The 18,503-nt window shown below is 27.3% G+C and overlaps 1 protein-coding gene across 3 annotated transcripts in view; it reads right to left on the bottom strand.

The window, feature by feature from the left end:
- Positions 1 to 16,858, bottom strand: part of LOC101241649 (protein mono-ADP-ribosyltransferase PARP4) — a 199,269-nt gene extending 182,411 nt beyond the window's left edge. For all 3 annotated transcript variants that reach the window (XM_065793816.1, XM_065793817.1, XM_065793818.1), the window contains exons 1-8: positions 16,694 to 16,858; positions 16,401 to 16,608; positions 8,457 to 8,520; positions 7,938 to 8,010; positions 7,729 to 7,839; positions 6,816 to 6,983; positions 6,421 to 6,726; positions 6,112 to 6,266 (exon numbers count right to left, since the gene is read on the bottom strand). In XM_065793816.1, coding sequence (XP_065649888.1) covers positions 6,112 to 6,266; positions 6,421 to 6,726; positions 6,816 to 6,983; positions 7,729 to 7,839; positions 7,938 to 8,010; positions 8,457 to 8,520; positions 16,401 to 16,608; positions 16,694 to 16,816 — 1,208 coding nt within the window. In that variant the 5' untranslated portion in view covers positions 16,817 to 16,858. The remainder of the gene's footprint in view (positions 1 to 6,111; positions 6,267 to 6,420; positions 6,727 to 6,815; positions 6,984 to 7,728; positions 7,840 to 7,937; positions 8,011 to 8,456; positions 8,521 to 16,400; positions 16,609 to 16,693) is intronic.
- Positions 16,859 to 18,503: the final 1,645 nt, after the last annotated feature.

The raw sequence follows: 18,503 nt of genomic DNA, 5'->3' as shown, positions 1-18,503 counted from the left end.
AAACTGATTTGCAATTTGACAATAAGACATTTTTGATTCAACTGATTTTAAGATTAATTTTTTTTTTTTTTGCAGGATAACTAATTTCTTTTCCTCTTCCTGTTTTAAATTGAGAAAGATTAATATAATTAAATTAAACTTGCATAATAAATTTAATCTAAATATTGCAAAAAATGTAAATAAATTAACCCTGATAACAAAACCACAAGTGACCTACAAGCAGAGATACTGTTATCTTTTTTTAATTAGATAATTAAATGTAATTCAAAAAAATGTTTTTAAACAAATAATATTATTAGCTATATTCAGTGAAAATTTTAAGAACATAAAGTTACAAATTACAAAACATTTTTTTTCATAAACAGTTTTTGCATAAAAGATTCATTTCCTAAGCTGTTTTAATCTATTAATTATAAAAAATCTTTACTACCTACAACAGTTTTGAAGTTTTGGATGTTGTCCCATTCAAAAACAAATTAGAAATAAAAGAAATGCATCATTAAATAGGAAAATCCTTATTTATATAAAGAAACATCTCATTTTATTATAAATTTACCTAGTTTACTTTTTATTAATAATTTTATTGTTTTTGACTATTTACCATAACTATTATTAGAATTTTTTTAGATTTTGTAACAAGTTTATATGTCTATTTATATTTCTCTGTATTTCCTTCAGTTTTAAATTTCATATACCAGAGTTGTAATTGTAAATTAAATCTTTTGAAAATGTATGTACTATAAAACATGTCAAGAATAAAAATTATCCTGTTTTTCTTCAAAATGTTTACCCATTTATTGCTAGTAAAACATTCAAAAAATATTTTGACATAAAAAAGTTATGTTCTCCTGGTTCCCTCTGGTTTATTTTAACTTTTTTTGCAATAAACCCACAGAATCTACGAAAATATAACAGAAGATTCGAAAAGAAATCAATGATAACCTGTTTTTTTGATGATTTTGTTGTATTTTTTGATTTTAAGTTGTTGTTGTTGTTTTTTAACATCATTGCTTCTGACAAGACTGAAAACAATTACTATTAGAGTTGAAGTTACTGGAACAGAAAAGATGAAAATTGTAGAGCAAGATAACGATTGACAGATGACTTAAAAGCTTGCAAATTATATGAATCAGGAAACCAAGATAAAGGAAGCAAATTCCAAAGAACTGATGTTTGAGGAAAAAAAACAAGAAGAATAAGACTTTTTTGATGATGAGACTGAATTGAATGACGAGTAACACAAGAATGAATTTTAGTAGATGGCACAAGAGTTGCTAGGACTTTAGAGCAGTGCCCATTATAGCATTTGTAGAAAAGAGAAAGAGTAGCAACATTACGACAATGTGAAATGGTATCTTACATTATTAAATATATATCATATATTATTAAACATCAGAAGATACAGTTACTAACTCAGTTACTTCCAATACTAATAATATTTTAATTTAAAATTTTTCGCTGGTTTATAGATACCATCATTATTTAACGAACTAATAATACAGAAAATGATTTAATTATTCACCTCCCCAAGGCCGAGAAGGCCACTACAGTCGAGGAGGCTACTTTTTGTGACTCTCTCTCAACTCTATTACTCTCTCTCAACTCTCTCTCTCAACTCTATTACTCCGAAACACGAACCTCGATGAACAAGGTCGCAGAGAAACAAGTTGAGCGCGGTACTACCAGGGATGTAGTGGGGATTGAACTCAGAACTTCTCACTTGTTTAATTATTTAAAATTATGTATATGATTTTTTAAGAAATAAAAAATAAATTTTTTTTCAAATACTAAATTTAAATACTACTTGTAATTCTTTTTATAATTATTTTTTCAAACAATTTTTACTTGAAAGTAAATATCATCTCATTGCGGTAATTTAAAAAAAGCTATTGATGCAATTTAACTCTTAACTAGAGAGTGACGGTTATTCTGTAAATAAGTATTTTAACAAATATTCATAAATGGTTTTAAACATTTGTTTGTTTTCACTTTAATTGTTGAACAATTACTGAAAGAATAATAATAATTATTTAACAAATAGATGTTTTAGGAATATTTGTTAAACAAATATATTTGCTTCTGCTTATTTGTTGAACAAATAATCATAAAACATCATTATTATATATTTGTTGAACAAATAATCATAAAACATCATTATTATATATTTGTTGAACAAATAAATCGTTCAGCGAATAAGCGGTAGTGAATATCTTTGTTAGTATATTAGTTACCAAATCTACAAAATGTTGTAGATTTAACTAAGCTTAATGATGCATTTTTTATTTAATAGTTATTCTAATATTTTTTATATATTTTGTGTACATATTTTTTAATTTTTAATTGTTATCCTGTGATCTATCTACTTTTTACAGATCACCTGATGGCAATATTATCTATTTTTATACTACTTGGACTAGATTTTTATTAAAAACAACAATGAAAAAAAGTTTATTTTTTATAAGAGAGTATATTTTGGTACATATTTTTTTATCATTATCTTCTTCATAACCTGACCAAGTGAGGTTTTTCTTTCATAAAAACCATTACTTCAATATTATATGTTCTGATAGAATATGTTCCTATAGAATATTACCAGGAGTTAAAAATACTCGTTCAGAGGCAGCTGATAAAGGAGAGATGCAAAAGATCTTCCTTGCTAGTCCACTGAGATAAAGAAATCTCATACAGTTGATCTTCCAATATTCAATGATATCTTCGTTGTCTTGTGCAACTTCTTCATCGATATTAGCATCAGTTAACAGACATTTTTTTTAGTTTTTAATTTTATTTTGCCCATGTAGTTTCTTTACAGCTCTGGTTGAAGCTTCTTCATTGGACAAACCCTCAAAAATAATTTAAAAATGAATTGGAAAAACCCTCAAAACATCTTTGAATGGTTGAGTAGAGTTTGCAATGCTTGTAGAACTTTTGCTTGAATCTCCTTGGCACATATCAATTATTGTTTGTTTAGCTGTATCTGTTACATTTCTGTATCTTTTCTCGTCAAGTGCAAAAATGATTGATCGCTTTTGTCTTTGATCATCAAATACTCAGGTACTTTATGCCCACAATCTGGAAAATGTAGTTGAAACCTTGCTATAAGTTGCTTTACTCTGGATAAGTGTAGTTCGTGGTTGCTTATGTTCATTAGCAATTTTCCTCAAAATGCTTATGACTTTAGAAGAATGACTGAAGTGAACTCAACTAATTTGTTTAGTTTTACTGAAATTTCAAACCACTCAGGAACACTAGCTAAAGCTTGTGTGACAATTAAATGTATCTGATGATCAGCGCATCAAAGGCTGTAATTGATAACTTTAATGATGTGCATAGCTTTCATAAAATTTAAACCTCCATCAGTTATTGTACATGTAAATGTTTTTTTTCCAAATTCAAGTGTTTTATCAAGTAATCTTTTTTTTGACAACATTTTTGACATTTTGTGCATCAGGAAATGGATCAAGTTTAAAAAGGAACCATTTAATCTGAAAACATTTTGTAATAAAATAAAGAAATTGGAAAGCAAGATTATCAGAAGATCAATCTTCTCATTGTCAATAATATTGTTCACATGGTCACTGATAAATTTACATAATTTAGGAATTCTGTCCTGAGAAAGTGATTTTGATGAAACAGGGTCATACTTCCCATTATTTTATGAAAATTTTTACTACCCACTGTCCTAAATGGCAATTGAACAACCATGAACAACCCACTTAGTCACTTATGTAACTATATTTACATTATCAAAATAGTCTTTGGGAATTAAGTTTTCAATTGAGTTTCTCATATTTCAAAAAAACATGGTGATGCTGCCCTTTATGAGAATTAAGAAGATCTGAAGTAGTACTGGCTTTAGAAGTTCCTTTTTGGACACATTACACTTTGCATAAGTAGCGTCAGTCCTTTTTAAAGAAATTTCAAATATAAGATTTTCTGGGCATTATGAGAATAAAATAATGATAGCATTGAAGAAAGGCAGCTTGCATCTGAAAAAAGGTAATTTTTAAATATTTAATGTAAATAAAGATTTATAAATGAAAGTAAATACTTTTAAAATATTATTAGTATAAACAAATTATATTTTTTAGGATGGAATCAGAGGCACCAACTTGATTTGTTTTAATAATTACATACATTTACATATTTGATTTTAACAACATACATATTTGATTTTTTTAAATTGGGTCCTTATGGATCAGAAAGGTGTCTAAAAAATTCTTAACACACACAATCTAACAAAAAAAAAAGTTATTGCAGAAAAGAAAAAAACTACTAAGTCTAATATAAAATTTATGTTTGGAATAGCCCCGGAATTTGTGCCCCGGAATACCAGACTAGATTTTATTTTTAAAGGAATAAATTATTTAAAAAATTTACCTATGAAGTTATCCTGCTGATGATAAATTTAATTAAAACATTTCATCAGCTTCATTAATAAATATAAGTAATAGTAAGAAAACATTACTTTTTAGTTACAAACTTACAAGTAATAGTTTGTGATAAAATAAAAGTTAATTAAACTATTATATTATGATAAGAGACCAAAAATAAAAAAACATAAAAATCTTTTTACCTTTTATAAACTTTGACATAAGATATTATTATTATATATTTTGCTATTTAAAGATTGCAACAATAAACAAATATAATATAAAATATGATAAAATATACATAAAAAATGACACTTAACTTTTAAATGATGTATAAATGACATAAAAAGTAATACTTTAACTCTTAAATAATATTTTAAAAAATTTCAATAAGATTAATATTTAATAGCCAATATTTGAAAATGTTAAACAAATATATATGTAAATTTATTGGAAAAACACCAATTTATAAATGCTAGAGTAAAACTAGATCAAATCGATCATACTACTTTTTTGATCACAGATTGAAAATTTCAAATAAAACAGGAGCAGAATATTAAAAATAATAAAAACACCAGAAGAAATAGGACTATCTAAAATAAAAATTTTCATTCATTATATTTTTATAAAAGTTTAAAAGAAGAATAAATATTTTTTTCTTTTATTTGCTATCATAATAACACGGGAACCACATTTTGTTTGAAAATAATTTTACCACTATCTTTTAGAAAATTTATTAATACCTATTAGATAATTTGTTTTTGTCTTATAGTAAAAAATTAGACAAAAAAAAAATTAACTTTTTTCTGTTAAAACCGATAATTCACATATTTACTTTAAATTCCTTTAAAAACTCACATAAGTACTTAAGTACTTATGTGAATTTTTAAATTAGGTACCTATGTGATTTAAATCATTGAATTTTCTTATCTGTTAGTTATGATTTCTTGCTATATAAAGTAGTTAAACAAAATGACTAGATAATATCTATTAAATATTCACTTTTAAGATGCCAACAAGTAAAAAGTTGTACAATGAAGAAGATATAGAAGCTGTGTTGAATGATATAAAAGAAAATACTTCAACAGAAAAGCTGCATCCAAATTTGGCATTCCATACTCAACTCTAAAGATCACAAGAACAACAATGTAAGTTTCAAGGAAACAGGATTAATGACCGAACTGTTGCAGCAAACAAAACCCAATGGCATGGTAGGTGTCTTATTTTACCATAAACATTTTTCTCCTAAAGTTGAACCTCAAAAAAAGTGAAATTTTATTAAGCCTTAAAAAAAGAAAATTCCTTAAAAAGCATTTTATTTTTTCAAATTTTGTTAAAAAATATTAGTTATTTTACAATAAATTTAAAAAAAACTGAATGCTTTTAATAAGTTTTATTTATTTTTTTTTTATCTTTTTATGAAATTTTACTTCTTTTGAGATCCAACTTAATATACTTTTGGAAAGAACAATTTTTTTAGTAATATATGGCACCCACTATGTCTTCGGGTGTTTTGATGTAGGAACTTTTTTTTGAATTGAACGAAATAATTGTGATATTCTTAATCAGTATTAAAATGTTCATTGATTCCTACTACAGGCCAAAAAATTATTTTTTGTCATAATCCTAATATATATATATATATATATATATATATATATATATATATATATATATATATATATATATATATATATATATCTGTGTGTGTGCAAATAAGTTAAAATTAAACATTTACTCTATGCTTGACATTGAGATGGTTTTCTTTAGTTCAAGTAAAGCTTCACAGTGTAGTTCTTTAATATTGCATCCCAATGCTTTGTATTTGGCATTCAAACTTGGAATGGTTTTCCAGTTTGTTGATTCACTTACTCCAACTACATCCTTTATCACCTAAACATTTAAAAAAACTTGAATAAGAATTACACAATATTTTTAAGTAAAATGATATTTTAGTCTTTAAATAAAATTATTTAAAAGTTACAATATTTTTAAAACAATATTAATACCTGATGTAGGTCAAACATTCTAGAAATAATATCAATACCTGACATAGGTCAAACATTCTTGAAATAATTTTAGCATTATCTAAAACATTGTTATTTTTTTTAAGTTTTATTATATTGTAGAACTCTTCACTTAAAGTTTTTAATTTTTCATCTTTCTTTTCAAAACATTCTTTTATTTGCAATAAAATTCCTTCAGCCCTGACCACATCAGCTAAGATATATGAGTGAATGCTGTTTGCAAGCAAATCTTTTAAATTTCCTTGTGCATCCGCCCAAATGGTGTTCACTAGGAGACTTAAGTTTGTTGTCATTTCTGTTCTTACTTCAGAATTTCTTCCAGGCCACTAAAACAATATCAAAATTTTTTTATTAAGTATATTAAAGCATATGAAGTCTTTAAATATCTTAAAGTTAAGTACAAATAAAAACGTACTTCATATAGATATTTTGATCCAATAGCATAACTTTTTGAAAGTGGCTCGCTAAGTTCATTTTTATTTTGAAATTCTTTTTTATACTGATTTATACAAGCACCAAATAAAATTTCACATTCATACGTGTCTTTTGCTGCTCTGTATTCACAAACATTTTTGCTTGTTTCCTAGATACAAATGATATTAAAAATGCTTTTGTAGGTGGAGATATAATTATGCAGTATAATTATGAATGTAGGTATAATTAAGAGGTTGGTTTGATGAAAGTGATACAATGGAGATGAGAAAATGGAGGAGGAATAGTTGAAATAATATATTGAAGGAAATATAGTGGAGGTTATACTTTAGCTGAATTATTGTGGTGAAGATAGTATGATGGAGGTCAATATGGCCTTAGTAATAGAGAAAGATATAATAGCAGTGAAAAAATGAAAATAGTAGGGTGGCATTTTAGAGGAGTTGCAGTGAAGGTTATATAGTGGTGATATAAAGTAATTAAAGCAGTTTGGTTGAGGTGTTATGGTGGAGACAAAATACTGTAAAATTTGATTATTTTGAGATACTAAGAATAATAATACAATTAACTTTTTATAACACATGATAAAAATATTCATATCAAGATAACAATAATCTAATATTATGAAGAAAATGAACACTACAAACAATAAAATACAGTGAAACTTTTAGCTCTTGATGAACATTACAAGTACATACAGAAACATTTTCTCTACCATTTGAAGGGCGTTTTGCATGACATATGTAAGACATAGACATAACATGAAAAACTTTTTATAGAAATTGTTTTGTTTTCATTAATTTTCTGAAATTGTTTTATGGATAATTAACTAATACTTATTAGTTATTAGGTATTATTAAAAAAACATGTCTAAGAACTTGATATTATTACAACACCTTATCTGTCACATTATTTCCATATTGACACCAAACCCTCCATGCTCCATCACAAGAAACATGAAGCTCAATTAAGCAAAAAGGCCTGTTCCCATCACTTTTCGAACTTTCCTGTTAAATTAAATAAAAAAGTTTTAATTAAAATTATCAATTGAAAATTTAATTTAAACAAAAAAAAATTTTAAAACATTTAAAAAAAATATTCTTACAAGAAGAAGGAAATATTTTGGCACTTCAAACAAAGTATCATTATTCCAAGGTCCATTTCCATCACTCCATACCCTAAATATATATTTTTTTCATTGTCATTATATAATAATAAATTGAATACATCTATTAAATAATCATTTTTAGAAATCAATCTGTCTATTAAATATACATTTATTAAAAATCATTGACAGAAATTAATATATCTATCAAATAAACATGACATATATTTAATAGATATAATAGTTTTTGTAAATGATTTTCAATAGACAGAACATCTATTAAGAACCATATAGAAAAATTAATACATTTATTAAATATGCCTAAATTTAAAAAAAAAAAAATTTATAATCAAATTAATTATTATAAAGTAAATGTTTTTTAAAACAAAAAATTGTCATTATAACTAAAAACAAAATTAACATATTCATTGTTTTTAAGTTAAAAAAACATATGATAGGAGTAAACTTCTAGATATCCTAGAAAAAATCTGTTTATACTAGATAACTCGATTTTCAAACCTGCAGTTTAACAAAACTTCAGCCTCGGAAACTTTCTTTATACAATTGTTATTGTTCGATGTTTCTAAAATTGAAAATGTATATAAAATAAAAAATGTTTCAACTACATTATAATTTACATGGAAAATTGATGAGCATTGATTTCAGCATATATTTTGATAAATAGTCTAATGATAGTCTGGAAACTAGATCAACATTTTGGCAATTAATAACTTTAATTTATTTGTATAGTATAAATAATTTTATTTTAAATTATTCACACATGATTGTATTTTGGTGCTATTGAGTGCTGATAATGAATTTTGTTGAATGAAAAAATAATCTGACAACATGCTAGCAGATCTAACATAATGTGTTTTTCTTTTTTGTTTTTATATTCTGATTCACTCCCAACATGGCTGCAAATACTTTTAAGTCAATCATTTCTTTGCTTTTTAACAATATTCTTTTTTTCTAATAACTACCACTATTAAGTTGGTAGTTATTAGAAAAAAAGAATATTGTTAAAAAGCAAAGAAATGATTGACAAAAGACTTAAAAAGTTGAAGCTTGTATGAGTCAGGAAAACATGAAGATGGGAGAGAGTCCTAAAGGGTTGAAGTGTGGGGGAAAAAACTAGACGAATAAAAGTTTTTGGAGAATGTAGGGACAGATACAGTAAAAGAGTGAGACTTTGATGAATGACAAGTCAAGCGCAAATGAGTTTTAGTTTATGGAACTAGAGATGATAGCTCTTTGAGCAGCGATCATGAGTATTTGTAGAAAAGAAAAAGAAATGCAACTTTACGATGACGGGAAAGAGGCTCAGGCTTAGCAGATAGACTGGGTCAACTACGTTTACAATGCATTTTTGGACCTTGTCTAGAAGAGAAAGAGCATCATTAGAAGAATCAGCCCAAATATGATAACAGTATTCTATAAAGGGACAAATAAGAGATTGGTAGAGAATGGAATCAGGAGAGAGAAAATGGCAAGCACAATAAAAAGAAGCAACCTTAGCAGATGCTAATTTAGCAATCAATTGTATATATAGTTTCCATGAAAAGCCAGAAGTAAATGATAATCCAAGAAGACATAAAGAAGTGGACTCAGTGAGAGGGTTGCCATTCATTAATATAGAAATGTTGACAGTACTGCGATAATAGTTTCGAGTTAAAATTTACAAGCCACTGTGAGCCCCAATCTGTTACAGAAGTGAGATCAGATTCAAGATCGGCTGCCTGTTCTAAACAATTGAAAAGAGAAGACTTTTTGTCAAAACAGGAGTATAAAGTTGAGTCATCAGCAAAAAGAGCTACTATAGATGTGAGGTTGTCAAGAAGATCAATAATGTAGATAAGAAACAAAACAGTACTAAGGATAGAACCTTGAGGTACTCCAGAAGTTACTGAAAAAAAAAGAAGAGTGTTGGCCTTCAAGGATGACTTTAATAAAGCGGTTAAAAAAAACAGTTTGATTATCTCAAAAAATTTCCCAGATACACCATATGAAACAAGCTTATGAAGAAGCCCAGCATGCCAAACTTTGTAGAAAGCCTTAGATATGTCAAGAGCAATAACCCTAGCCTCTCTGCCTCCATCTAATGCACGATAAAATCTTTCAGTCACAGCAGTTAGCAAGTCTGACTTAGAGCAAGAGGATCGAAAACGGTATTGATTGTCTGACAGTAAGTTATTTGACTCAAGATAAGATATGAGAAGTTTGTTTATCAAAGACTCAAAGACCTCGCTAATAACAGAAAGAAGAATGATCGGACGATAATTGGAGGGGTCAGAATGTTCACTAGAATTTTTAAAAATTGGAGCAACAGATGCCATTTTCCAGCAGGCAGGAAAACAAGACTCAGTCAAACACTTATTAAATAGTTCAGAGAGAGTTGAAGAGAGTTCTGGAGAACAACTTTGTAAGACTATGATAGGAATGTTATCTGGACCACAAGCTGTAAAAGAGTTTAACCGATACATGACTTAAGCAATGGAAGCTGGAGATATTTGAATGTCTAATAATGGGTTAACCTGTTTAATTGGAATGGAAAGAAGAGAATGGCCATAAGATTCAAGAGTCGAATTAGAAGAAGAGTTCTTGCAAATAGTTCTGCCTTATCTCCTTATAAGGTAAGACAGAACTATTTTCAAGAACTTATAAAAACTTATTTACAAGAGGTAATAAAAACAGTCCCATGAATGAGAGATTGAATGTTAGACCTTCCTTTGTTAACAATGCTGTTGAAGATTTTCCAAAAGTCTCTAAAGCCTAACTTCTGAGATAAGATACAAGATTTAGTGAACTGAGAATAATGGAGCTTCTGACAGCACCTTTTTACATTGATTTCTTGCAATAATAAATAGTAGTTTGTTCTCAAGAGTTGTTCTTTGAAAAAGATTAAAAAAATGATTACGATTAGATATAGCAGCTGCACAAGAGGGTGAAAACCATGGGGTAGAATGAGGCTTGACTTGGAACCGACAAGAAGGAATAAAAGCATCCATTCCTGCCTAAATCCAGGAGGATATGTAGGAGGCGCATTTATCAGCTGAGAGGGAAAAGACATCAGGCCAAGGACAGTCACAAAGAAAGTGATGAAAAGAGTTCCAGTCAGCTTTAGGGTAGCAGTAAGTAGTGCGATGATAGGGTGAGTCCAAAAATGAAGTATGAGATAAAAAATTTAAAGAGATCATTGCATGGTCAGAACCTAAGGGAGAAAAAGGAGAAATTGAACACAAGTTAGGATCAGTGACCAGACATAAATCAAGGAGTGAAGGTAAATGATTAGGGTTGTTAGGAAAACAAGTCACAAAGTTAATAATCTGAGTAAGAGATTAAGAAATGCAGAAGTTATAGGCTTTAGTACCAGCAGGGTCAGTGGCATTAGAGCCTAGCCATTTAGTGTTATGAGCATTAAAGTCACCGATAACAACAATATTGGCAGAGGGGTAAAAAGAGAGTACGGTCAGTTTGATCAGAAATTATATCTAAAAAAGTGCAGTTTTAGAAAGAAGGAGAATGAAAAAGAACAAAGTGAAGAGGTGCTAAGTGGAAGCACATAAAAGAATGGTCAAAGGATTTGAACCTGATTTCATGACAAATAGGTGAATTGATGCGCATGTATACCCCTAAGCTAAGCATGCCACTATAGTAGTCTTTGTAAATCAAAGGATAGTACCCATCAACACTGAGATCAGAAGAAGGAATAGCAGAATTTAAATTAGTCTCACTAAAAGCAAGCAAGTCTGGTGAATTTTGCAAGAGGCAAGATTCAACTGATGGAAGGCTGCTTTGCAGACCACAAATATTAGTAAAAGATATATTAAAACAGTTAGGTGGTGGGGATGGTTTTTTACATTTAATACCTTGATTTACTTTTGGCATAATTTAAGTTTAAAGAGAACTTGACACATTCATAGATAAAGCACAGCCTCTCAAGTAATGAGCTATGTAATTTTCTCAGTCCTGTTAATTAACCCGTAACATAGTGCTTATTAAGCGGCCTCAATAATACGCACCAAAAGCATTAATAGGGACACCATCCATGCGCAACATGACACTGTTAATACTCTGATAGTTTGCAGCTATTGATAGAATCAGCCTCTCTGAGAGCTACCACAGAGTTCAGGAAACCTTACTACCAGCCAGCCTCAGAACCATCAAACTGAGTTTTAGAGCTATACCCACATTAGGAGATAACAGGAAGAGTTGCATAGCCACTATCAAGGAGGCACAAGCAAAAACCTATGAGAAAGATCCAGATGAGAAAGAACCTATGAGAAGATCCAGCATTCATCATCCCATCATTCAACATCTACGCCAGCCTAATAGATGAAGAAGCGGTTCAAGGCTGGTCAACAGAACTATGCGTAGGGGGAAGGCAGTATAGTAGACTCTCCACCAAACATAAGGTGTGTTAGATCTATGTCCTAACATGAGTTGTGTATAGATCATACATGAGATGTGTATAGATCTCTTGCTGAAGATAAACAATTTGTTTAATATTCTTGCTGAAGATAAGCATTTTGGTTAATAATCTGCCACTGCATCATTACAGTATATCAAAATTAGAATAAGTAAACATTAGTAGCAAGTCAATAATTAAAAGAAATTTAATTTAAAAAATTAATGTACTAATAATTATACAACCAAACTTGTTAACTTTGTGCGTTAATTGCATATTCTTATTATATATCATTTTATTTTATTTTGCATGACTAAAACTCAAGTAACAAAAATTACTCAAAGTGTAATTAACAAATACTAATTTTAATCAGCCGTAATAATTAATAATTTTAAACTTTTTTTAATGACTACAAAAAGAATGCTTAAAACTTTTAAAACAAATATAGATAAGTTAATATAGTTGACAGTTTTTGATAATACAATTATAAATGAATATTATTCTAATTTTACTTAAATCCTCAATAACTGCAGATTTATACTTTATCTTGAATTATGTAAGATTAAAGTTTTTAAATAGTTAATTCGAAGGATGCAATGAGTGCCAGATAAATATAACCTTTGGTTAGGTTTTAAAGAAGAAAAAAAATTAAATTTTAAATAAAATCTTTTAAACAAAATCAAGTTTAATTTTTTTATTATTATTTATTAATATACATATAGAAGAGTCACATAAAAATATTTCAAAAATACCATAACAATTATTTTTGTACCCCCATTATATCTTTTTTTAAAATATGGTTGTTTTTTTTTTGCACCACCAAATAGGTGTGACTGGCTATCCACCAAGGTGGACAGCCGGTCCAACCCATTTGATAATAGGTTATATAATTTGGGTGCTTGTAGGGGAGGGGAGAGACATAACTTTGAATATGAATTTATAATACAAAAAAGTTTCATAATTTGCATTGTATTTTAATAAAGTATTCTAATAAGAAAAACAAGGTATGCTGAGAAACTAGTTGAGCGCAGTACTACCAGAAAAGTGGTGGGAATGGAAATCAGAACTTCTAGCTAACAAAGCAATTGTTAGCAAGAAGTTTAGAGTTTGACTATTTGCTTTGCTAGTAGATAATACTATTATCTTTGTCATTTCCTTAAATATTTAATTTATTTTTATTTTAAAATATTTATTTTGATTGTTTTCTTTTATAAGTTCTTGGTTACTAATCCTTTCATCCTTTTAATCAACTTTCTAATGACAATTTCATTTTTATGTTTATCAATTATATTTTTGAATATTTTCTAGCAAAATTGCTTTTCTAGTTTTATATCTTTTATATGTCTTATATTTCTTTTTATGTCTTAAGTTTTTCAAAGCCATACTTTCACAAATTGTGGACTGCAAAAATATTTTCTTTATCATTCTTGGAATGCTTTAAATTTATATTTGGGATACTCATACAAATTATATTCAAGTTCTTTTCTTTTTTTCTTTTTAGCCTTTGATATGATATTTATCTTGACTTTAAATGGTAACTATTATGTTGTTAAAAAGTTTAATCTAGATGAATTCATTAAAATTATGAATTTAAAACTAGATTGCATTAATAATGAATCATAATAATTTATACAAATGGCATGTAAAAAGTTACAAATAAACTTGGCATTTGTAAATGTCAAGCTTTTTTGTAACTTTTTATTTATCAATACCTTTCTTTTTTTAAAGAAAATATTGTTTTTTATCAAAAAAAAATGCCTATATATGGCATGCTTATACATGTTTTGTCTGGTGTGTTTTGGGAATGGTACAATTTGTTTTTTTGCAATCTCTCTCTCTCTCTCTCTCTCTCTCTCTCTCTCTCTCTCTCTCTCTCTCTCTATATATATATATATATACATATATGTATATCTATATATATATATATACATATATATATACATATATATATAAATATATATATATATATATATATATATATATATATATATATAAATATATATATATGTATATATATATATATATATATATATATATATATATATATATATATATATATATATATATATGTATATCTATATATACAAATAATATCAGGCCTTGTTACGAGATTTCGCTGCGTAACGAAAAACAAGTAACGCATTTCTTAGAAACTCAACTCAGCAAATACATTTTGTATTGTTAGAAGTTATATTGCGTCACTAGCGTCTTTTCAAGTACGCATTGTAATTAAAGTTATTTTATTAACACGTTAAAAATCATACAAACAGTTTTTTTTTTTCTCACTATAACAAAAGTTACAAATAAAATTTAAGTTCCTATTTAAAAAAACATTTTTATTATTTTTTTCAAATATGAACTAATTTTATTTTGAAAAAATATTTTTTTCATAAAACGTAAAATAATATTTGTTTATTTTCTTATAATTTTACAGTTGGTTTTTGGCTATTTTATTAACTGTTAATAAATTTTTTCTTATTTATTTTGTGAACTCTTTTTAATAATGTTTTTAAAAATAAAAAGTTTTTTTTATCATTTATCAGTTACCGATAATGTATTCGTGATCATAAATTAAACGTATGTCATTAAAACATTGTTATTGAATTAACAATAAACAAAATATCTTATTAATAAAATATTTACATCAAAATAAATCGGACATTTTTTAAACTGGTATAACAAAAAATAATTTTTATATTTAAAAAGGAATTTATATATTTAATTCCTTAAGATAAAACTTAAAACGCTTTAATTTTTTTAACTAATTTTTAACAACAACAAAAAAAATTATTAAACAAACTGTTTCTTTAACAAAAAATCTTTTAGTTTACAACTGTGGTTAAATACTTTTTACTTGTGGCTTTATTTCTTCTGAATAAACGTCACGTTAACGACATGAAAAGATAATTTAAATATTCAAAAAGATAAAAGTTTTTGCGTAGCGCAAAACTGCTGAATGCGTAGGCAAATCCCCTTTTTGCAGGCAAAATGTGAGCTGCGTAACGCTTCTTAACAAGGCCTGATATATATATATATTTATTTTTCATTATTATTCACCTCCTCAAGGCCGAGAAGGCCACTACAGATGAGGAGGCTACTTAATAGTGGTTATAACCCTCTCACAACTCTATAACTCCGAAACACGAACCTTGACGAACAAGGCCGCTGCGTGGAGAAACAAGTTGAGCGCGGTACTACCAAGGACGTTGTGGGGATCAAATATACATATATATATATATATATATATATATATATATATATATATATATATATATATATATATATATATTGGCTTTAATTAGCAACTATTATGTTTAAACATGTTAAATGGTAAAATTATGGTAACTATTAAGTTTAAATGTTTTAAATAAGGTAGGCATTTAGTATGGATATCAGAAGTGGTTCACAAACTATGAATAACATCATGAACACAGCAAAAATAAAAACAATAAAGGTTTTAGGTAATATATAGTAATATATACCAAGGAGTACTTCTTTATGGTAAAATTTCTTTTTATAAATGATGTGGATGGAGTTGTAAATGTTGTAGAGCTTAATTTTTTGTATTTCTTTTTGTAAAAAACATAACCATAATATTCATAGCAAGTTATGAGACCTATTATTTTTATCTATTCTATAAAAAATAGAACAAAATCATCTTTCTTGTGTTCTTGCTTTCATGTTTACATAAGGAAGCATAAAGGGAAAAACACCTTGAATACCTTTAAATCATCCTAAACAATTCTAAATTTAAATTAAAATGAATTATATATATATATAAATATATATATATATATATATATATATATATATATATATATATATATATATATATATATTCTAGGAAAACAATTTGGGCAGCAGTACCTCTCGTGCTGATGTCTGCCAACAGGAAATTTGTCGTAATTAGACATTTTTTGGCAAAAAAAACAGTATTTGCCATAAAAAATATTTATAAAAAAGAAACAGATCCCCAATTTCTGGATTTGGGTGGCACCCAAATCGACACCTAAATTTGGCTGGCACTGTCAAAAACGGTATTAAACAAAAAGTACTTGTAGAAAGTTTTCCTGATTTAAGCTCATCAACTCTTTCTTTCTCAATTTTAAAAGCTAGAAATGATTCATGATTTAGTAGAAACCCTGCTTCAACTGATTTTGTAACGAAATCACTTGTAACAACAGGAACTCCATACTTTAATGCCCGCTCACAGCGATATGATGTTTGTGCAAATTCTTTTGAAGCAACTACTACATGAGTACTCTAAAACATAGTATTAAAAAAATATATAATAAAGCGTTAATAAAAGCACACTAATAAGGCACCAAATTAAAATTACACATAATACCTTCTTTGTAATAATGTAGCTAACAACTCCCCCATTGTTAATAATTGCTTTTCTCAGAATCTCTTTTTCCCTATAACTTGTATTAGTGGCAAGGTCTAGTGTAATAATGCATCCAGAAAACATTTTTTTTTTTAAATAAAACTCACCTAAAAAATTAAAATCTTGAGTATTAAGTTTGTTTAACTTTTAGTAGAATAAGTGGCAACAAGAACATTAAGAACAATAACAATAACATCGACAACAACAATGACAACAAACATTGAACCAAAACTTTCAAAAAGATATTATGCTTATATAGTTAAACAAATGATAAAAGTTTAATTTCATTTTAATACAACTTTGATTATCAAAGTTCGATACTAAAGTTTGACATATGTTGTTGGTCCGCTTTAAGGAGAAAAAAAAAGGGGTAAACGTGTAACGAAAATTTTAGTTGACACTCTTTTTAATAAAATCTGCACCGTACTTTATTTTAATAATATCTATATGAATTACATATGTGTAATGTTATGTATTGGTGACATTAACACTATTGTTAATAGTAAATAATTAATCGTTTTTATTATTCGAAAATAGAAAAACTACTCAAGCAAAAAATTTGAAAAAAGTTTCAAGTGACATTAAAATCTTGTTTATTTTTTAACGGAGTTTATAAATACGGAATGGAAAAAAACAAACGAAAAGTTAATGATAAAATATCACAATAAATTTTGTTTACTTTCTCGGTAAAATATTCAACACTTAAAACCCTTTCTATTGGTTTATTTTACACGCTTTTCTGGAGAATACTTTTTAATTCGAGATAAAAAAACAAAGTAGTGGAATGTAAATGGCAGTAGCATATTGATTTGTTCTTTGCGTTAATTTGTTTGATACATTTCAATACTACTTGTTTATATTTAAATATGACACAAATTGTTAAAGTAGTTTTCATTAACTAATTTGTAACTATATGAATATCCATTTTCAAAAAGTTTTTAATAAATCTTTTAAGTTTTATCAATATGTTTGATTTAAAAAATCAACACCTAAATAAATAAGCTCAGGTAAATAGCTCAAACCGTCATCAGACATAAAATAATGCTAAAACTGAGTATTAAATAAAAACTAAGCTCTAGATAATATCTAGTGCTTAGTTTTTATCTAATGTTCAGTTTTAGCATTATTTTTTTCGATTATCCAACAGATAATCGTTATCGTGTGTCGATACAGAAGAGTATGATCTAGTATTGCACGTTATCGATACAACTAGCAGAGCCGTTGCTAGACTACCCACACACACGCCAATTGATGGGGCCCAGTAAATTTAAGAAGGTCCATTTACAAATCTAGGGGTCTTTTAACTAGGAAGTTCACGACTGCTTCCTTACTGATTGTGCAAAATATGCCCTCAGCTCTCTTCAAACCCTAGAGCTCTTGCTTCTTAAGCAAGCTCTCTAACCACAGCGCTGCGGCTGCTACCTTAAAATGGTTTAAGTTATTATAAGTTTATTATTATAAACAAACCGTTGTAGAAATTCAATAATCATTATTTATAATTGCTCTTAAACCATCTTTTATATATACATAATCGTTATATTCGTAATTAAACCATCTTTTAAATATAATAATGACTTTCAGAATAGTGCAATGTTCACAAATCCAGAACTTGAAAATAAAGTATAAACTAAACAAACGTAACTTAGCCTTGTCAGTTTTAATATAAATGACAAGTATAAGTTATGTTAGTTTAATTTATACTTTTTATTTTCAAAAATTAGATAAACTTTATCTGATCTTTACTTTTATCTTTTAAGTTCTTTACCATTTA

This window comes from Hydra vulgaris, chromosome 03, assembly GCF_038396675.1.
Source record: "Hydra vulgaris chromosome 03, alternate assembly HydraT2T_AEP".
NCBI classification, from domain to species: Eukaryota; Metazoa; Cnidaria; class Hydrozoa; order Anthoathecata; family Hydridae; genus Hydra; species Hydra vulgaris.
The sequence above is the reverse complement of the archived record's forward strand: the minus strand, read 5'-3'. Positions and strand labels throughout refer to the sequence as shown.